Raw genomic sequence first — 22,169 nt, forward strand, 5'->3', positions numbered from 1 at the left:
GGGAGAGAGACAGATGGAGACGGGGGGAGAGAGAGATGGAGACGGGGAGAGAGAGATGGAGACGGGGAGAGAGACAGATGGAGACGGGGAGAGACAGATGGAGAGAGGGGAGAGAGACAGATGGAGACGGGGAGAGAGACAGATGGAGAGAGACAGATGGAGATGGAGGGAGAGACAGATGGAGACGAGGAGAGAGAGATGGAGACGGGAGAGAGGCAGATGGAGACGGGGAGAGACACAGATGGAGACGGGGAGAGAGACAGATGGAGACGGGGGAGAGACAGATGGAGACGGGGGGAGAGACAGATGGAGACTGGGAGAGAGACAGATGGAGATGGGGAGAAAGACAGATGGAGACGGGGAGAGAGAGAGATGGAGACGGGGAGAGAGACAGATGGAGACGGGGAGAGAGAGAGATGGAGACGGGGGGAGAGACAGATGGAGACGGGGGGAGAGACAGATGGAGACTGGGAGAGAGACAGATGGAGACGGGGAGAGAGACAGATGGAGACGGGGAGAGAGAGATGGAGACGGGGAGAGAGAGAGATGGAGACGGGGGGAGAGACCGGTGGAGACGAGGAGAGACAGATGGAGACTGGGAGAGAGACAGGTAGAGACTGGGAGAGAGACAGATGGAGACGGGGAGAGAGACAGATGGAGACGGGGAGAGAGACAGATGGAGACGGGGAGAGAGAGACAGATGGAGACGGGGTGGGAGACAGATGGAGACTGTGTGGGAGACAGATGGAGACGGGGGGAGACAGATGGAGACGGGGTGGGAGACAGATGGAGACGGGGTGGGAGACAGATGGAGACGGGGGAGAGAGACAGATGGAGACGGGGGGAGACAGATGGAGACGGGGGGAGACAGATGGAGACGGGGAGAGAGAGATGGAGACGGGGGGGAGACAGATGGAGACGGGGAGAGAGAGAGATGGAGACGGGGAGAGAGACAGATGGAGACGGGGAGAGAGACAGATGGAGACGGGGAGAGAGACAGATGGAGACGGGGGGGAGAGAGACAGATGGAGACAGATGGGGGGAGACAGATGGAGACGGGGGGGGAGACAGATGGAGACGGGGGGAGACAGATGGAGACGGGGAGGGAGACAGATGGAGACGGGGAGAGAGACAGATGGAGACGGGGAGAGAGACAGATGGAGACGGGGGGAGACAGATGGAGACAGGGAGAGAGACAGATGGAGACGGGGGGAGACAGATGGAGACGGGGGAGACAGATGGAGACGGGGGGAGAGAGACAGATGGAGACGGGGAGAGAGACAGATGGAGACGGGGGGGAGAGACAGATGGAGACGGGGAGAGAGACAGATGGAGACGGGGGAGAGACAGATGGAGACGGGGGGAGAGAGACAGATGGAGACGGGGAGAGAGACAGATGGAGACGGGGGGAGAGACAGATGGAGACGGGGGGGAGACAGATGGAGACGGGGGGGAGAGAGACAGATGGAGACTGGGAGAGAGACAGATGGAGACGGGGAGAGAGACAAATGGAGACTGGGAGAGAGAGGGAGACGGAAGAGAGAGATGTGTACAGACTCATTGAGCATAACCTTGGTATTGAGAGAGGCCACCGTAGGCAGACCTGGCTCTCAAGAGAAGACAAAATGAGGTGGAAACTGAGCTGCACTTCCTAACCTCCTGCCCAATGTATGACCATGTTAGAGAGACATATTTCCCTCAGATTACACAGATCCACAAAGAATTAAATAACAAATCCAATTTTGATAAACTCTCATATCTACTGGGTGAAATTCCACAGTGTTGCATAACAGCAGCAAGATGTGTGACCTGTTGCCACAAGAAAAGGGCAACCAGTGAAGAACAAACACCATTGTAAATACAACCCATATTTATGTTTATTTATTTTCCCTTTTGTACTTTAACCATTTGTACATCGTTACAACACTGTATATATATAATATGACATTTGTTCTTTTGGAACTTCTGTGAGTGTAATATTTACTGTTCATTTTTATTTGTTTATTCCACTTTTGTATATTATCTACTTCACTTGCTTTGGCAATGTTAACACATGTTTCCCATGCCAATAAAGCCCCATGAATTGAATTGAGAGACAGAGAGACAGATCCCCCAGTTCATTCTCACAGTGCTCTACCACCACTACATCCACCACCACCACCACCATGTTTCCCATGCCAATAAAGCCCCATTAATTGAATTAAGAGACAGATGGAGACGAGAGAGAGAGAGAGATAGAGAGACACTAGAGGTGGTGGTAACCATGGCAGTGAGCTCTGGAGTGATTCCCGTCATGCCCTCAGGCTTTGATCCTAATTAGATGGCTCTTACATCATTAGAACATCCATGGCTGCCCAAAGTAGTGCACTATGTAGGGAATAGGGCTCTGGTCTATAGTAGTGCACTATATAGGGAATAGGGCTCTGGTCTATAGTAGTGCACTATGTAGGGAATAGGGCTCTGGTCTATAGTAGTGCACTATGTAGGGAATAGGGCTCTGGTCTAAAGTAGTGCACTATGTAGGGAATAGGGCTCTGGTCTATAGTAGTGCACTATGTAGGGAATAGGGCTCTGGTCTAAAGTAGTGCACTATGTAGGGAATAGGGCTCTGGTCTAAAGTAGTGCACTATGTAGGGAATAGGGCTCTGGTCTATAGTAGTGCACTATGTAGGGAATAGGGCTCTGGTCTAAAGTAGTGCACTATGTAGGGAATAGGGCTCTGGTCTATAGTAGTGCACTATGTAGGGAATAGGGCTCTGGTCTAAAGTAGTGCACTATATAGGGAATAGGGCCCTGGTCTAAAGTAGTGCACTATATAGGGAATAGGGCTCTGGTCTAAAGTAGTGCACTACATAGGGGAATAGTGCTCCGGTCTAAAGTAGTGCACTATGTAGGGAATAGGGTGCCATTTGGGATGCAGTCCATGAGAACAGGGAGGGGACACTGCTGCTTCTGTATGCTGTTTTGAGTGGTCATTTCATGGGCCAATGCACGTTAGTACTGTACAACAAAACATCTCCTACAGAGAAACTTTAACAATCTCTCTTTCACCAGAAATGCTGTTCTGTTTAAATTGTAAAGGTGGACTGAATCCAGAAGTCAGTTCGTAGGCCAGTTAAACAGAGGCAGGAAGTCCCTGGGTTCTGATGGTGATGGGAGGCACCAGAAATGCTGTTCTGTTTAAATTGTAAAGGTGGACTGAATCCAGAAGTCAGTTCGTAGGCCAGTTAAATAGAGGCAGGAAGTCCCTGGGCTCTGATGGTGATGGGAGGCACCAGAAATGCTGTTCTGTTTAAATTGTAAAGGTGGACTGAATCCAGAAATCAGTTCGTAGGCCAGTTAAATAGAGGCAGGAAGTCCCTGGGCTCTGATGGGAGGCACCAGAAATCAGTTCGTAGGCCAGTTAAATAGAGGCAGGAAGTCCCTGGGCTCTGATGGTGATGGGAGGCACCAGAAATCAGTTCGTAGGCCAGTTAAATAGAGGCAGGAAGTCCCTGGGCTCTGATGGTGATGGGAGGCACCAGAAATCAGTTCGTAGGCCAGTTAAATAGAGGCAGGAAGTCCCTGGGCTCTGATGGTGATGGGAGGCACCAGAAATCAGTTCGTAGGCCAGTTAAATAGAGGCAGGAAGTCCCTGGGTTCTGATGGGAGGCACCAGAAATCAGTTCGTAGGCCAGTTAAATAGAGGCAGGAAGTCCCTGGGCTCTGATGGTGATGGGAGGCACCAGAAGTCAGTTCGTAGGCCAGTTAAATAGAGGCAGGAAGTCCCTGGGCTCTGATGGTGATGGGAGGCACCAGAAATCAGTTCGTAGGCCAGTTAAATAGAGGCAGGAAGTCCCTGGGTTCTGATGGGAGGCACCAGAAATCAGTTCGTAGGCCAGTTAAATAGAGGCAGGAAGTCCCTGGGTTCTGATGGGAGGCGCCAGAAATCAGTTCGTAGGCCAGTTAAATAGAGGCAGGAAGTCCCTGGGCTCTGATGGTGATGGGAGGCACCAGAAGTCAGTTCGTAGGCCAGTTAAATAGAGGCAGGAAGTCCCTGGGCTCTGATGGTGATGGGAGGCACCAGAAATCAGTTCGTAGGCCAGTTAAACAGAGGCAGGAAGTCCCTGGGCTCTGATGGTGATGGGAGGCACCAGAAATCAGTTCGTAGGCCAGTTAAATAGAGGCAGGAAGTCCCTGGGTTCTGATGGTGATGGGAGGCACCAGAAATCAGTTCGTAGGCCAGTTAAATAGAGGCAGGAAGTCCCTGGGTTCTGATGGGAGGTGCCAGAAATCAGTTCGTAGGCCAGTTAAATAGAGGCAGGAAGTCCCTGGGTTCTGATGGGAGGCACCAGAAATCAGTTCGTAGGCCAGTTAAATAGAGGCAGGAAGTCCCTGGGTTCTGATGGGAGGCGCCAGAAATCAGTTCGTAGGCCAGTTAAATAGAGGCAGGAAGTCCCTGGGTTCTGATGGGAGCGCCAGAAATCAGTTCGTAGGCCAGTTAAATAGAGGCAGGAAGTCCCTGGGTTCTGATGGGAGGCACCAGAAATCAGTTCGTAGGCCAGTTAAACAGAGGCAGGAAGTCCCTGGGCTCTGATGTGAGGCACCAGAAATCAGTTCGTAGGCCAGTTAAATAGAGGCAGGAAGTCCCTGGGTTCTGATGGGAGGCGCCAGAAATCAGTTCGTAGGCCAGTTAAATAGAGGCAGGAAGTCCCTGGGTTCTGATGGGAGGCACCAGAAATCAGTTCGTAGGCCAGTTAAATAGAGGCAGGAAGTCCCTGGGTTCTGATGGGAGGCACCGGAAATCAGTTCGTAGGCCAGTTAAATAGAGGCAGGAAGTCCCTGGGTTCTGATGGGAGGCACCAGAAATCAGTTCGTAGGCCAGTTAAACAGAGGCAGGAAGTCCCTGGGCTCTGATGTGAGGCACCAGAAATCAGTTCGTAGGCCAGTTAAATAGAGGCAGGAAGTCCCTGGGTTCTGATGGGAGGCGCCAGAAATCAGTTCGTAGGCCAGTTAAATAGAGGCAGGAAGTCCCTGGGTTCTGATGGGAGGCGCCAGAAATCAGTTCGTAGGCCAGTTAAATAGAGGCAGGAAGTCCCTGGGCTCTGATGGTGATGGGAGGCACCAGAAGTCAGTTCGTAGGCCAGTTAAATAGAGGCAGGAAGTCCCTGGGCTCTGATGGTGATGGGAGGCACCAGAAATCAGTTCGTAGGCCAGTTAAACAGAGGCAGGAAGTCCCTGGGCTCTGATGGTGATGGGAGGCACCAGAAATCAGTTCGTAGGCCAGTTAAATAGAGGCAGGAAGTCCCTGGGTTCTGATGGTGATGGGAGGCACCAGAAATCAGTTCGTAGGCCAGTTAAATAGAGGCAGGAAGTCCCTGGGTTCTGATGGGAGGTGCCAGAAATCAGTTCGTAGGCCAGTTAAATAGAGGCAGGAAGTCCCTGGGTTCTGATGGGAGGCACCAGAAATCAGTTCGTAGGCCAGTTAAATAGAGGCAGGAAGTCCCTGGGTTCTGATGGGAGGCGCCAGAAATCAGTTCGTAGGCCAGTTAAATAGAGGCAGGAAGTCCCTGGGTTCTGATGGGAGGCGCCAGAAATCAGTTCGTAGGCCAGTTAAATAGAGGCAGGAAGTCCCTGGGTTCTGATGGGAGGCACCAGAAATCAGTTCGTAGGCCAGTTAAACAGAGGCAGGAAGTCCCTGGGCTCTGATGTGAGGCACCAGAAATCAGTTCGTAGGCCAGTTAAATAGAGGCAGGAAGTCCCTGGGTTCTGATGGGAGGCGCCAGAAATCAGTTCGTAGGCCAGTTAAATAGAGGCAGGAAGTCCCTGGGTTCTGATGGGAGGCACCAGAAATCAGTTCGTAGGCCAGTTAAATAGAGGCAGGAAGTCCCTGGGTTCTGATGGGAGGCACCGGAAATCAGTTCGTAGGCCAGTTAAATAGAGGCAGGAAGTCCCTGGGTTCTGATGGGAGGCACCAGAAATCAGTTTGTAGGCCAGTTAAACAGAGGCAGGAAGTCCCTGGGCTCTGATGTGAGGCACCAGAAATCAGTTCGTAGGCCAGTTAAATAGAGGCAGGAAGTCCCTGGGTTCTGATGGGAGGCACCAGAAATCAGTTCGTAGGCCAGTTAAATAGAGGCAGGAAGTCCCTGGGTTCTGATGGGAGGCACCAGAAATCAGTTCGTAGGCCAGTTAAATAGAGGCAGGAAGTCCCTGGGTTCTGATGGGAGGCACCAGAAATCAGTTCGTAGGCCAGTTAAACAGAGGCAGGAAGTCCCTGGGCTCTGATGGTGATGGGAGGCACCAGAAATCAGTTCGTAGGCCAGTTAAACAGAGGCAGGAAGTCCCTGGGCTCTGATGTGAGGCACCAGAAATCAGTTCGTAGGCCAGTTAAATAGAGGCAGGAAGTCCCTGGGTTCTGATGGGAGGCACCAGAAATCAGTTCGTAGGCCAGTTAAATAGAGGCAGGAAGTCCCTGGGTTCTGAAGGGAGGCACCAGAAATCAGTTCATAGGCCAGTTAAATAGAGGCAGGAAGTCCCTGGGTTCTGATGGGGGGCACCAGAAATCAGTTCGTAGGCCAGTTAAATAGAGGCAGGAAGTCCCTGGGTTCTGATGGGAGGCACCAGAAATCAGTTCGTAGGCCAGTTAAATAGAGGCAGGAAGTCCCTGGGTTCTGATGGGGGGCACCAGAAATCAGTTCGTAGGCCAGTTAAACAGAGGCAGGAAGTCCCTGGGTTCTGATGGGGGGCACCAGAAATCAGTTCGTAGGCCAGTTAAATAGAGGCAGGAAGTCCCTGGGCTCTGATGGGAAGCACCATTTACAGCATCATTCATGGTTTAATATGGAAACAAAAGTAGGATTGGATTTCATAGGTTTTACACGATTAGAGCAGAGAGACAGACGGTTTTGTTGCATTTGAAGTGTGTCTTCTAGCAGATAAGACCAGCCGTCTATTGGTCTACTGACATGGGTACAACAAGCCTCATGGTGTCAACAAACACATACAGAGATAGAGCAGGAAGAAAGGGAGGAAGTAGGATTTGTCTCCGTCCCTCCGTGCAGGGCAGCTAGGTGACATCATTGACAGTGTCCATCAGTGTTGGTGTTTTGTGAGTCATTATTTGTAGGGTGCCGGGCAAGGTTACAATTATGTATAGGGGTCAGGGCTTAAGAGGGTTAAAGTGATGTCAGACTGTCAGGAAACAGACAGAGAGGTAGAGAGGTACAGTCAGAATCTGTCCAAAACAAAGATCAAGCCTCATATCTAAAGGTTATTTTTCCAAATAGGATCCAACCGTGTCTGGTATGAGCTCCATAGCACCCTGCAGTATTATGAGATAGCCTAGCTAGCTCTGAAGCAACTGTCTCTCTGTCCAGGCTGATTATTCTCAACCAAGGCTAATGGTTGTGAGAACAAGGGTTTTAGCGCTCCGTAGGGCTCATTAAAATTAAATTAAGCTCTCCGACTGCCAGGTCACTTGTGGGTAACTAATGCAATTACAGAGAGCCCACTTTGGGCAGGAATTATTTCAGCTCTGAGAAAATCTCCCCCCGAATTTCCCACTCTCCTCTCTCTCTCTCTCTCCTGCTCTCCTCTCTCTCTCTCCCGCTCTCCTCTCTCTCTCTCTCTCCCGTGCTCCTCTCGCTCTCCTCTCTCTCCCGTACTCCTCCTGCTCTCCTCTCTCTCGCTCCCGCTCTTCTCTCACTCGCTCCCGCTCTTCTCTCTCTCTCTCTCTCTCTCTCTCTCCCGCTCTCCTCTCTCTCCCGTACTCCTCTCGCTCTCCTCTCTCTCCCGTGCTCCTCTCGCTCTCCTCTCTCCCTCCCTCCTGCTCTCCTGGGCTCGAGCTCCATGCAGCCAATATGGAAGGCAGTTGGTAAACAGCAGGCTAGGCAAGCTCCAGCATCCAGCAGGCTCCAGCATCCAGCAGGCTAGGCAAGCTCCAGCATCCAGCAGGCTCCAGCATCCAGCAGGCTCCAGCATCCAGCAGGCTAGGCAAGCTCCAGCATCCAGCAGGCTCCAGCATCCAGTAGGCTCCCGCATCCAGTAGGCTAGGCAGGCTCCAGCATCCAGCAGGCTAGGCAAGCTCCAGCATCCAGCAGGCTAGGCAAGCTCCAGCATCCAGCAGGCTAGGCAAGCTCCAGCATCCAGCAGGCTCCAGCATCCAGTAGGCTAGGCAGGCTCCAGCATACAGCAGGCTCCAGCATCCAGCAGGCTAGGCAAGCTCCAGCATCCAGCAGGCTCCAGCATCCAGCAGGCTAGGCAAGCTCCAGCATCCAGCAGGCTAGGCAAGCTCCAGCATCCAGTAGGCTAGGCAAGCTCCAGCATCCAGTAGGCTAGGCAGGCTCCAGCATACAGTAGGCTAGGCAGGCTCCAGCATACAGCAGGCTAGGCAGGCTCCAGCATACAGCAGGCTAGGCAGGCTCCAGCATCCAGCAGGCTAGGCAAGCTCCAGCATCCAGCAGGCTCCAGCATCCAGCAGGCTAGGCAGGCTCCAGCATCCAACAGGCTAGGCAGGCTCCAGCATCCAGCAGGCTAGGCAGGCTCCAGCATCCAGCAGGCGCAGCAGGCGCCAGCATCCAGCAGGCGCCAGCATCCAGCAGGCGCCAGCATCCAGCAGGCTAGGCAGGCTCCAGCATCCAGCAGGCGCCAACATCCAGCAGGCGCCAGCATCCAGCAGGCGCCAGCATCCAGCAGGCTAGGCAGGATCCAGCAGGCGCCAGCATCCAGCAAGCTAGGCAGGCTCCAGCATCCAGCAGGCTCCAGCATCCAGGGTTCGTCTCTCCCTCACACTAAAACCCATGGAGGGTTCATCTCTCCCTCACACTAAAACCCATGGAGGGTTCATCTCCAGAGTTCCTCTGTAGAGATGGGAGAACTTCCAGAAGGAGAGCCATCTCTGCAGAACTCCACCAATCAGGCCTTTATGTTAGACTGGCCAGACGGATGCCACTCCTCAGTAAAAGGCACATGACAGCCTTCTTGGAGTTTGCCGAAAGGCACCTAAAGACTCTCAGACCATGAGGAACAAGATTCTCTGGTCTGATTGAACTCTTTGGCCTGAATGCCTAGTGTGACGTCTGGAGGAAACCTGGCACCATCCCTAAGGTGAAGCATGGTGGTGGCACCATCCCTAAGGTGAAGCATGGTGGTGGCAGCATCATGCTGTGGGGATGTTTTTCAGCGGTAGGTACTGAGAGACTACTCAAGATTGAGGGAAAGATTCATGTTGCAAAGTACAGAGAGATCCCTGATGAAAACCTGCTCCAGAGCGCTCAGGACCTCAGACTGGGGCGAAGGTTCACCTTCCAACAGGACAACGACCCTAAGCACACAGCCAAGGCAACGCAGGAGTGGCTTCGGGATAAGTCTCTGAATGGCCCAGCCAGAGCCCGGACTTAAACCCGATCAAACATCTCTGAGACCTGAAAATAGCTGTGCAGCGACGCTCCCCATCTAACCTGACAGATCTTGAGAGGATCTGCAGAGAATAATTATTTAACCAGGCAAGTCAGTTAATTAAGAACAAGTTCTTATTTACAATGACGGCCTACCTCGGCCAAACCCAGACAGCGCTGGGCCAATTGTGCGCCACCCTATGGGACTCCCAACCTCATCCGGATGTGATGTAGCCTGGAACCAGGGACTGCAGTGACACCTCTTGCACTGAAATGCAGTGCCTTAGATCGCTGAGCCACTCGGGAGCAAACCGTCAGAATGTAAAGCATGTTGTCGCTCATTGGCAGTGCTTTCACCTCTTTGTTAAGGTGTCTGCTTCCCATCTGAAATAGTTTGGAACAGTTCGTGCCAAATTATGAAGACATTTTGTGACGTTTTGGTTTTTCGTGTCAAGTTTTTTTTTTGTCTGTTCGTGAAGAGAGAAAAAAAAATCCGGAGGCAAGCCGAAATCTACGCTCCTTCGTGATTGGTCAACAGCAGGGATTCTTCAATGAAGTGTTTGTTATCATTCAACAAAAGACTAATAGTTTTAATGCATATTTTTTAACTTGAGAAATGCTGCACCAAACATCTTAGTTAGAACTAAGATCTCTTTGGCAAAAAAAAAGAAAAGTCTAACTAAATGACAGACTTCTTGAGTTGTCTTAGATTAATTCTGACTATTTTGAGGAAGTGTATACTGGCTACGGCATCTCAAGATGGACAAACAGTACTATTGCAGCTTTTCTTCTTGTCTCTTCTGAAAGAAGAAGAGCAGATTACTGGTTGTGTTTGAATTAACTAGACTGAATCGTACTGGGGGGGAACCATCCCTGGCTAGTGTTCCTCTGATAAAATGAACAAACAGTACTATTGAGCAGATTACTGGTTGTGTTTGAATTAACTAGACTGAATCGTACTGGGGGGGGACCATCCCTGGCTAGTGTTCCTCTGATAAAATGAACAAACAGTACTATTGAGCAGATTACTGGTTGTGTTTGAATTAACTAGACTGAATCGTACTGGGGGGAACCATCCCTGGCTAGTGTTCCTCTGATATTAACTAGACTGAATCGTACTGGGGGGGAACCATCCCTGGCTAGTGTTCCTCTGATATTAACTAGACTGAATCGTACTGGGGGGAACCATCCCTGGCTAGTGTTCCTCTGATATTAACTAGACTGAATCGTACTGGGGGGAACCATCCCTGGCTAGTGTTCCTCTGATATTAACTAGACTGAATCGTACTGGGGGGAACCATCCCTGGCTAGTGTTCCTCTGATATTAACTAGACTGAATCGTACTGGGGGAACCATCCCTGGCTAGTGTTCCTCTGATATTAACTAGACTGAATCGTACTGGGGGAACCATCCCTGGCTAGTGTTCCTCTGATATTAACTAGACTGAATCGTACTGGGGGAACCATCCCTGGCTAGTGTTCCTCTGATATTAACTAGACTGAATCGTACTGGGGGGAACCATCCCTGGCTAGTGTTCCTCTGATATTAACTAGACTGAATCGTACTGGGGGGAACCATCCCTGGCTAGTGTTCCTCTGATATTAACTAGACTGAATCGTACTGGGGGGGAACCATCCCTGGCTAGTGTTCCTCTGATATTAACTAGACTGAATCGTACTGGGGGGAACCATCCCTGGCTAGTGTTCCTCTGATATTAACTAGACTGAATCGTACTGGGGGGGAACCATCCCTGGCTAGTGTTCCTCTGATATTAACTAGACTGAATCGTACTGGGGGGAACCATCCCTGGCTAGTGTTCCTCTGATATTAACTAGACTGAATCGTACTGGGGGGAACCATCCCTGGCTAGTGTTCCTCTGATATTAACTAGACTGAATCGTACTGGGGGGAACCATCCCTGGCTAGTGTTCCTCTGATATTAACTAGACTGAATCGTACTGGGGGGAACCATCCCTGGCTAGTGTTCCTCTGATATTAACTAGACTGAATCGTACTGGGGGGAACCATCCCTGACTAGTGTTCCTCTGATATTAACTAGACTGAATCGTACTGGGGGGAACCATCCCTGGCTAGTGTTCCTCTGATATTAACTAGACTGAATCGTACTGGGGGGAACCATCCCTGGCTAGTGTTCCTCTGATATTAACTAGACTGAATCGTACTGGGGGAACCATCCCTGGCTAGTGTTCCTCTGATATTAACTAGACTGAATCGTACTGGGGGAACCATCCCTGGCTAGTGTTCCTCTGATATTAACTAGACTGAATCGTACTGGGGGGGAACCATCCCTGACTAGTGTTCCTCTGATATTAACTAGACTGAATCGTACTGGGGGGAACCATCCCTGGCTAGTGTTCCTCTGATATTAACTAGACTGAATCGTACTGGGGGGAACCATCCCTGGCTAGTGTTCCTCTGATATTAACTAGACTGAATCGTACTGGGGGGGAACCATCCCTGGCTAGTGTTCCTCTGATATTAACTAGACTGAATCGTACTGGGGGGAACCATCCCTGGCTAGTGTTCCTCTGATTTTTTATTTCACCTTTATTTAACCAGGTAGGTGAGTTGAGAACACCTTTATTTAACCAGGTAGGCTAGTTGAGAACACCTTTATTTAACCAGGTAGGCCAGTTGAGAACACCTTTATTTAACCAGGTAGGCTAGTTGAGAACACCTTTATTTAACCAGGTAGGCTAGTTGAGAACACCTTTATTTAACCAGGTAGGCTAGTTGAGAACACCTTTATTTAACCAGGTAGGCTAGTTGAGAACACCTTTATTTAACCAGGTAGGCTAGTTGAGAACACCTTTATTTAACCAGGTAGGCTAGTTGAGAACACCTTTATTTAACCAGGTAGGCTAGTTGAGAACACCTTTATTTAACCAGGTAGGCTAGTTGAGAACACCTTTATTTAACCAGGTAGGCTAGTTGAGAACACCTTTATTTCACCAGGTAGGCTAGTTGAGAACACCTTTATTTCACCAGGTAGGCTAGTTGAGAACAAGTTCTCATTTGCAACTGCGACCTGGCCAAGATAAAGCATAGCAGTGTGAACAGACAACACAGAGTTACACATGGAGTAAACAATTAACAAGTCAATAACACAGTAGAAAAAAAGGGGCAGTCTATATACAATGTGTGCAAAAGGCATGAGGAGGTAGGCGAATAATTACAATTTTGCAGATTAACACTGGAGTGATAAATGATCAGATGGTTATGTACAGGTAGAGATATTGGTGTGCAAAAGAGCAGAAAAGTAAATAAATAAAAACAGTATGTGGATGAGGTAGGTGAAAATCGGTGGGCTATTTACCATTTGGCCTTAATTGGACTTGCCTTGACATGTCTCAATGTTGGCATAGTCCCTCTAATTTCAGTCATCTAGACATGAACCCCCTCCATGTTTACGGGATGAACCCCCTCCATGGTTACGGGATGAACCCCCTCCATGGTTACGGGATGAACCCCCTCCATGGTTACGGGATGAACCCCCTCCATGGTTACGGGATGAACCCCCTCCATGGTTACGGGATGAACCCCCTCCATGGTTACGGGATGAACCCCCTCCATGGTTACGGGATGAACCCCCTCCATGGTTATGGGATGAACCCCCTCCATGGTTATGGGATGAACCCCCTCCATGGTTATGGGATGAACCCCCTCCATGGTTACGGAAACATTCTGTTTATTCCTATTAATGCTAACAAATGTATTTTTCCACTTTCCCAGGAGATTGCTCGTCATCTTCGTCCCGACTCGTTAAGAGCACTGTATGGTAAAACCAAAGTACAGAATGCTGTCCACTGCACTGACCTCCCCGAAGACGGGATACTGGAGGTACATACATACTGGCATCTCATTCATCCACACATTAGTATTTCAGAGTAGCTCTTAAAACCCACAATCATTCATCTGTTTAGCACTGAAGCTCATAAGAAGAGGAGTAGCAATTGATGTCCATTCAGACTGCTGTTTGTATCTCACAGTGACCAGACCAGGAACAGAATGGAGCTAGGTCCCAAATTGCACCTTTTCCCCTACATAGTGCACTATGGGCCCTATAGGCCCTGGTCTAAAGTAGTGCACTATATAGGGAATAGGGTGCCATTTGGGATATAGACTAAAGCAGCAACAGCAGGACAGTCTCATGACTCCAGTCTGTGGGCCGAGCCGCTACGCTACAGATCCCACTGGAAAAGAATAGCAGGGCATTTAGAAACAAACCTATTGTTTAGTAGGGCAGGGAGGGAGGGGGAGGGAGGGAGGGGGGGGGTCTGACCTGTTGGACGTCATTGTTGGGGAGGGAGGGAGGGAGAGAGGGAGAGAGAGCGCAGAGCTCCTGATCTGTTGAGCAGTGAGCAGAGCAGCCAGGCTAGGGACAAATGGCTCCTTGTTAATCATTAGCCTGGTGACTGGCTGAGCTGAGCTGCCTAACACATTCCAGCGCCCAGACGAACCACTTTGGGCCAGAACGGAGTGGAGAGGATAGGACCACTACACTGGACTGGGAACAGTCACGCACTGCTATAGTCCTGTCTACTGCTATAGTCCTGTCTACTGCTATAGTCCTGTCTACTGCTATAGTCCTGTCTAACATACTACTATAGTCCTGTCTACTGCTATAGTCCTGTCTACTGCTATAGTCCTGTCTAACATAGTGCTATAGTCCTGTCTAACATAGTGCTATAGTCCTGTCTACTGCTATAGTCCTGTCTAACATAGTGCTATAGTCCTGTCTACTGCTATAGTCCTGTCTACTGCTATAGTCCTGTCTACTGCTATAGTCCTGTCTAACATACATACTGCTATAGTCCTGTCTACTGCTATAGTCCTGTCTAACATAGTGCTATAGTCCTGTCTAACATAGTGCTATAGTCCTGTCTACTGCTATAGTCCTGTCTACTGCTATAGTCCTGTCTAACATACTGCTATAGTCCTGTCTACTGCTATAGTCCTGTCTACTGCTATAGTCCTGTCTACTGCTATAGTCCTGTCTAACATACTGCTATAGTCTAGTCCTGTCTACTGCTATAGTCCTGTCTACTGCTATAGTCCTGTCTACTGCTATAGTCCTGTCTAACATACTGCTATAGTCCTGTCTACTGCTATAGTCCTGTCTACTGCTATAGTCCTGTCTAACATAGTGCTATAGTCCTGTCTACTGCTATAGCCCTGTCTAACATAGTGCTATAGTCATGTCTACTGCTATAGTCCTGTCTACTGCTATAGTCCTGTCTACTGCTATAGTCCTGTCTACTGCTATACTCCTGTCTACTGCTATAGTCCTGTCTAACATAGTGCTATAGTCCTGTCTACTGTTATAGTCCTGTCTAACATACTGCTATAGTCCTGTCTACTGCTATAGTCCTGTCTACTGCTATAGTCCTGTCTACTGCTATAGTCCTGTCTACTGCTATAGTCCTGTCTACTGTTATAGTCCTGTCTACTGCTATAGTCCTGTCTAACATAGTGCTATAGTCCTGTCTACTGCTATAGTCCTGTCTAACATAGTGCTATAGTCCTGTCTACTGCTATAGCCCTGTCTAACATAGTGCTATAGTCCTGTCTACTGCTATAGTCCTGTCTACTGCTATAGTCCTGTCTACTGCTATAGTCCTGTCTAACATACTGCTATAGTCTAGTCCTGTCTACTGCTATAGTCCTGTCTACTGCTATAGTCCTGTCTACTGCTATAGTCCTGTCTAACATACTGCTATAGTCCTGTCTACTGCTATAGTCCTGTCTACTGCTATAGTCCTGTCTACTGCTATAGTCCTGTCTAACATAGTGCTATAGTCCTGTCTACTGCTATAGCCCTGTCTAACATAGTGCTATAGTCATGTCTACTGCTATAGTCCTGTCTACTGCTATAGTCCTGTCTACTGCTATACTCCTGTCTACTGCTATAGTCCTGTCTAACATAGTGCTATAGTCCTGTCTACTGTTATAGTCCTGTCTAACATACTGCTATAGTCCTGTCTACTGCTATAGTCCTGTCTACTGCTATAGTCCTGTCTACTGTTATAGTCCTGTCTACTGCTATAGTCCTGTCTAACATAGTGCTATAGTCCTGTCTACTGCTATAGTCCTGTCTAACATAGTGCTATAGTCCTGTCTACTGCTATAGCCCTGTCTAACATAGTGCTATAGTCCTGTCTACTGCTATAGCCCTGTCTAACATAGTGCTATAGTCCTGTCTACTGCTATAGTCCTGTCTACTGCTATAGTCCTGTCTAACATAGTGCTATAGTCCTGTCTACTGTTATAGTCCTGTCTAACATAGTGCTATAGTCCTGTCTACTGCTATAGTCCTGTCTAACATACTGCTATAGTCCTGTCTAACATAGTGCTATAGTCCTGTCTACTGCTATAGTCCTGTCTAACATACTGCTATAGTCCTGTCTACTGCTATAGTCCTGTCTACTGCTATAGTCCTGTCTACTGCTATAGTCCTGTCTAACATACTGCTATAGTCCTGTCTACTGCTATAGTCCTGTCTACTGCTATAGTCCTGTCTACTGCTATAGTCCTGTCTACTGTTATTATCCTGTCTACTGCTATAGTCCTGTCTAACATACTGCTATAGTCCTGTCTACTGCTATAGTCCTGTCTACTGCTATAGTCCTGTCTAACATACTGCTATAGTCCTGTCTACTGCTATAGTCCTGTCTACTGCTATAGTCCTGTCTAACATAGTGCTATAGTCCTGTCTACTGCTATAGTCCTGTCTACTGCTATAGTCCTGTCTACTGCTATAGTCCTGTCTACTGTTATAGTCCTGTCTACTGCTATAGTCCTGTCTACTGCTATAGTCCTGTCTACTGTTATAGTCCTGTCTACTGCTATAGTCCTGTCTACTGCTATAGTCCTGTCTAACATACTGCTATAGTCCTGTCTACTGCTATAGTCCTGTCTACTGCTATAGTCCTGTCTAACATAGTGCTATAGTCCTGTCTAACATACTGCTATAGTCCTGTCTACTGCTATAGTCCTGTCTACTTCTATAGTCCTGTCTAACATAGTGCTATAGTCCTGTCTACTGCTATAGTCCTGTCTACTGCTATAGTCCTGTCTAACATAGTGCTATAGTCCTGTCTACTGCTATAGTCCTGTCTAACATATTGCTATAGGCTTTACACACAGACTTAGTCCCTCCCCCTGTCACTCAAGGAGCGCATTTGTTGTTGCTTGACCACGAGACACTGCAGCACATGGAGACACTTGTGGTCAGTCTGCATGGTCACTGCAGCACATGGAGACACTTGTGTTCAGTCTGCATGGTCACTGCAGCACATGGAGACACTTGTGGTCAGTCTGCATGGTCACTGCAGCACATGGAGACACTTGTGGTCAGTCTGCATGGTCACTGCAGCACATGGAGACACTTGTGTTCAGTCTGCATGGTCACTGCAGCACATGGAGACACTTGTGGTCAGTCTGCATGGTCACTGCAGCACATGGAGACACTTGTGTTCAGTCTGCATGGTCACTGCAGCACATGGATACACTTGTGGTCAGTCTGCATGGTCACTGCAGCACATGGAGACACTTGTGGTCAGTCTGCATGGTCACTGCAGCACATGGAGACACTTGTGGTCAGTCTGCATGGTCACTGCAGCACATGGAGACACTTGTGTTCAGTCTGCATGGTCACTGCAGCACATGGAGACACTTGTGTTCAGTCTGCATGGTCACTGCAGCACATGGAGACACTTGTGGTCAGTCTGCATGGTCACTGCAGCACATGGAGACACTTGTGGTCAGTCTGCATGGTCACTGCAGCACATGGAGACACTTGTGGTCAGTCTGCATGGTCACTGCAGCACATGGAGACACTTGTGGTCAGTCTGCATGGTCACTGCAGCACATGGAGACACTTGTGGTCAGTCTGCATGGTCACTGCAGCACATGGAGACACTTGTGGTCAGTCTGCATGGTCACTGCAGCACATGGAGACACTTGTGGTCAGTCTGCATGGTCACTGCAGCACATGGAGACACTTGTGGTCAGTCTGCATGGTCACTGCAGCACATGGAGACACTTGTGGTCAGTCTGCATGGTCACTGCAGCACATGGAGACACTTGTGGTCAGTCTGCATGGTCACTGCAGCACATGGAGACACTTGTGTTCAGTCTGCATGGTCACTGCAGCACATGGAGACACTTGTGTTCAGTCTGCATGGTCACTGCAGCACATGGAGACACTTGTGTTCAGTCTGCATGGTCACTGCAGCACATGGAGACACTTGTGGTCAGTCTGCATGGTCACTGCAGCACATGGAGACACTTGTGGTCAGTCTGCATGGTCACTGCAGCACATGGAGACACTTGTGGTCAGTCTGCATGGTCACTGCAGCACATGGAGACACTTGTGGTCAGTCTGCATGGTCACTGCAGCACATGGAGACACTTGTGGTCAGTCTGCATGGTCACTGCAGCACATGGAGACACTTGTGTTCAGTCTGCATGGTCACTGCAGCACATGGAGACACTTGTGGTCAGTCTGCATGGTCACTGCAGCACATGGAGACACTTGTGGTCAGTCTGCATGGTCACTGCAGCACATGGAGACACTTGTGGTCAGTCTGCATGGTCACTGCAGCACATGGAGACACTTGTGGTCAGTCTGCATGGTCACTGCAGCACATGGAGACACTTGCGGTCAGTCTGCATGGTCACTGCAGCACATGGAGACACTTGTGGTCAGTCTGCATGGTCACTGCAGCACATGGAGACACTTGTGGTCAGTCTGCATGGTCACTGCAGCACATGGAGACACTTGTGGTCAGTCTGCATGGTCACTGCAGCACATGGAGACACTTGTGGTCAGTCTGCATGGTCACTGCAGCACATGGAGACACTTGTGTTCAGTCTGCATGGTCACTGCAGCACATGGAGACACTTGTGGTCAGTCTGCATGGTCACTGCAGCACATGGAGACACTTGTGGTCAGTCTGCATGGTCACTGCAGCACATGGAGACACTTGTGGTCAGTCTGCATGGTCACTGCAGCACATGGAGACACTTGTGGTCAGTCTGCATGGTCACTGCAGCACATGGAGACACTTGTGGTCAGTCTGCATGGTCACTGCAGCACATGGAGACACTTGTGGTCAGTCTGCATGGTCACTGCAGCACATGGAGACACTTGTGGTCAGTCTGCATGGTCACTGCAGCACATGGAGACACTTGTGGTCAGTCTGCATGGTCACATGCAACAATGACAACGATATTGTTTCCGCTTTGATCTGAATATAAATCAACAAGCGTTCTATAATTACAATATTAGCTTGTGTTTCTTACGTCTGCAAACTGCTAGCTTGTATTTTCTTAGCAAGTTAAGCTAAATCGTGTTAGCTACTAATGCTAACTAGCTAATAAAAGTACTGAGTCAGAGCAAACGTGGCTCGCTAGTACAGCCTGATACCAGGACTGGTGCAGGCCCAAATCAGCATGTTGTTTGTGCAACAGTATCTTCTAAATCAAAGAGGAATAGGCAAAGAATGAACATGTTGGCTATATGAATAAAAATTTAATGTAGCCAATTATAGGGTCCCCCTAGGAAACACTGAACATCACTTTGGTTCCTACCCTGTCACAATAACTCTGTCCATGGCATTTTCATTCGTTGTTATGTCAAACACTGTATTCATATTCTAACTAGAATTCTAATAAACATTGTATTGGCCATGATTCCAAAAGTTCAGATTAAGTGTTTTAATCTAAATCGCAATTGCAAACATTTGGTTAAAAAGGCCGTATTTTTTGTTCATATCGTGGCAGTGTGGAAATGATCTCAAATGACTGCAGGAAACAGGAAATGGATGGAAATGCAGGAAATAATTTGAGGTTGAAGTTAAATTGAACAGTATAAACCAATCAGAATCGAGAAAGACCTTAGAATATATGTGTTGCCACCCTCGGGTCACACACTACTCATAAAGCAAAAACATCAAATTCTATGATATTTTGGCCATATCGTCCAGCCCTCATTTCCTGTATCTGAGGGTAGAACTCTGACTACCCAGCATGCCCAGAGAGCAAGTAAAGTGCACCTACCGCTGGCCAATCAGATAGCTCAGATCACCGTGTCTGCACAGTTTCCTTGAACCATAGACTGTAAATAGAAACCTTGAAAGAGACGTCGTTACTGTGAGATTTCACAACTTTTAAAACCGTGTTAGAGACTCAAGGAACACAACAAAGCTGTTTTAATGAGGAATGTTTGAGTTGTTACTCAGCACTGTCAACACGTTGATACTCAGTACTGTCATCACGTTGTTACTCAGTACTGTCAGCACGTTGTTACTCAGTACTGTCAGCACGTTGTTACTCAGCACGTTGTTACTCAGCACTGTCATCACGTTGTTACTCAGTACTGTCAACACGTTGTTACTCAGCACTGTCAGCACGTTGTTACTCAGCGCTGTCATCACGTTGTTACTCAGTACTGTCATCACGTTGTTACTCAGCACTGTCATCACGTTGTTACTCAGTACTGTCAACACGTTGTTACTCAGTACTGTCAGCACGTTGTTACTCAGCACTGTCAACACGTTGTTACTCAGCGCTGTCATCACGTTGTTACTCATCACTGTCATCACGTTGTTACTCAGCGCTGTCAACACGTTGTTACTCAGTACTGTCAACACGTTGTTACTCAGTACTGTCAACACGTTGTTACTCAGCACTGTCAGCACGTTGTTACTCAGCGCTGTCATCACGTTGTTACTCAGCACGTTGTTACTCAACACGTTGTTACTCAGTACTGTCAGCACGTTGTTACTCAGCACGTTGTTACTCAGTACTGTCAGCACGTTGTTACTCAGTACTGTCAGCACGTTGTTACTCAGCACGTTGTTACTCAGTACTGTCAGCACGTTGTTACTCAGTACTGTCAGCACGTTGTTACTCAGTACTGTCAGCACGTTTTACTCAGCACGTTGTTACTCAGCGCTGTCAGCACGTTGTTACTCTGCACTGTCAGCACGTTGTTACTCAGTACTGTCAACACGTTGTTACTCAGTACTGTCAGCACGTTGTTACTCAGCGCTGTCAGCACGTTGTTACTCAACACGTTGTTACTCAGTACTGTCAACACGTTGTTACTCAACACGTTGTTACTCAGTACTGTCAACACGTTGTTACTCAACACGTTGTTACTCAGTACTGTCAACACGTTGTTACTCATCACGTTGTTACTCAGCACTGTCAGCACGTTGTTACTCAGCGCTGTCAACACGTTGTTACTCAGTACTGTCAACACGTTGTTACTCAGTACTGTCAACACGTTGTTACTCAGCGCTGTCAGCACGTTGTTACTCAACACGTTGTTACTCAGTACTGTCAACACGTTGTTACTCAACACGTTGTTACTCAGTACTGTCAACACGTTGTTACTCAACACGTTGTTACTCAGTACTGTCAACACGTTGTTACTCATCACGTTGTTACTCAGCACTGTCAGCACGTTGTTACTCAGCACGTTGTTACTCAGTACTGTCAGCACGTTGTTACTCAGTACTGTCAGCACGTTGTTACTCAGTACTGTCAGCACGTTGTTACTCAGCACGTTGTTACTCAGCGCTGTCAGCACGTTGTTACTCTGCACTGTCAGCACGTTGTTACTCAGTACTGTCAACACGTTGTTACTCAGTACTGTCAGCACGTTGTTACTCAGCGCTGTCAGCACGTTGTTACTCAACACGTTGTTACTCAGTACTGTCAACACGTTGTTACTCAACACGTTGTTACTCAGTACTGTCAACACGTTGTTACTCAGTACTGTCAGCACGTTGTTACTCAGCACGTTGTTACTCAGTACTGTCAGCACGTTGTTACTCAGTACTGTCAGCACGTTGTTACTCAGTACTGTCAGCACGTTGTTACTCAGCACGTTGTTACTCAGCGCTGTCAGCACGTTGTTACTCTGCACTGTCAGCACGTTGTTACTCAGTACTGTCAACACGTTGTTACTCAGTACTGTCAGCACGTTGTTACTCAGCGCTGTCAGCACGTTGTTACTCAACACGTTGTTACTCAGTACTGTCAACACGTTGTTACTCAACACGTTGTTACTCAGTACTGTCAACACGTTGTTACTCAACACGTTGTTACTCAGTACTGTCAACACGTTGTTACTCATCACGTTGTTACTCAGCACTGTCAGCACGTTGTTACTCAGCGCTGTCAACACGTTGTTACTCAGTACTGTCAACACGTTGTTACTCAGTACTGTCAACACGTTGTTACTCAGCGCTGTCATCACGTTGTTACTCAGCACGTTGTTACTCAACACGTTGTTACTCAGTACTGTCAGCACGTTGTTACTCAGCACGTTGTTACTCAGTACTGTCAGCACGTTGTTACTCAGTACTGTCAGCACGTTGTTACTCAGCACGTTGTTACTCAGCGCTGTCAACACGTTGTTACTCAGTACTGTCATCACGTTGTTACTCAGCACTGTCAGCACGTTGTTACTCTGCACTGTCAGCACGTTGTTACTCAGTACTGTCAACACGTTGTTACTCAGTACTGTCAACACGTTGTTACTCAGTACTGTCAACACGTTGTTACTCAGCACTGTCATCACGTTGTTACTCAGCGCTGTCATCACGTTGTTACTCAGCGCTGTCAACACGTTGTTACTCAGTACTGTCAGCACGTTGTTACTCAGCACGTTGTTACTCAGCGCTGTCAACACGTTGTTACTCAGCACTGTCAACACGTTGTTACTCAGCACTGTCATCACGTTGTTACTCAGCACGTTGT

General features: G+C 48.5%; 1 protein-coding gene across 5 annotated transcripts in view; it reads left to right on the top strand.

Moving 5' to 3' along the window:
* nme7 (NME/NM23 family member 7) overlaps positions 1-22,169 on the top strand; it is a 241,436-nt gene that overhangs the window by 214,762 nt on the left and 4,505 nt on the right. For all 5 annotated transcript variants that reach the window (XM_065009467.1, XM_065009469.1, XM_065009468.1 and 2 more), the window contains one exon: positions 13,128-13,235. In XM_065009467.1, coding sequence (XP_064865539.1) covers positions 13,128-13,235 — 108 coding nt within the window. The remainder of the gene's footprint in view (positions 1-13,127; positions 13,236-22,169) is intronic.

The sequence above is a fragment of the Oncorhynchus nerka genome, linkage group LG25 (genome assembly GCF_034236695.1).
Source record: "Oncorhynchus nerka isolate Pitt River linkage group LG25, Oner_Uvic_2.0, whole genome shotgun sequence".
NCBI lineage: Eukaryota > Metazoa > Chordata > Actinopteri > Salmoniformes > Salmonidae > Oncorhynchus > Oncorhynchus nerka.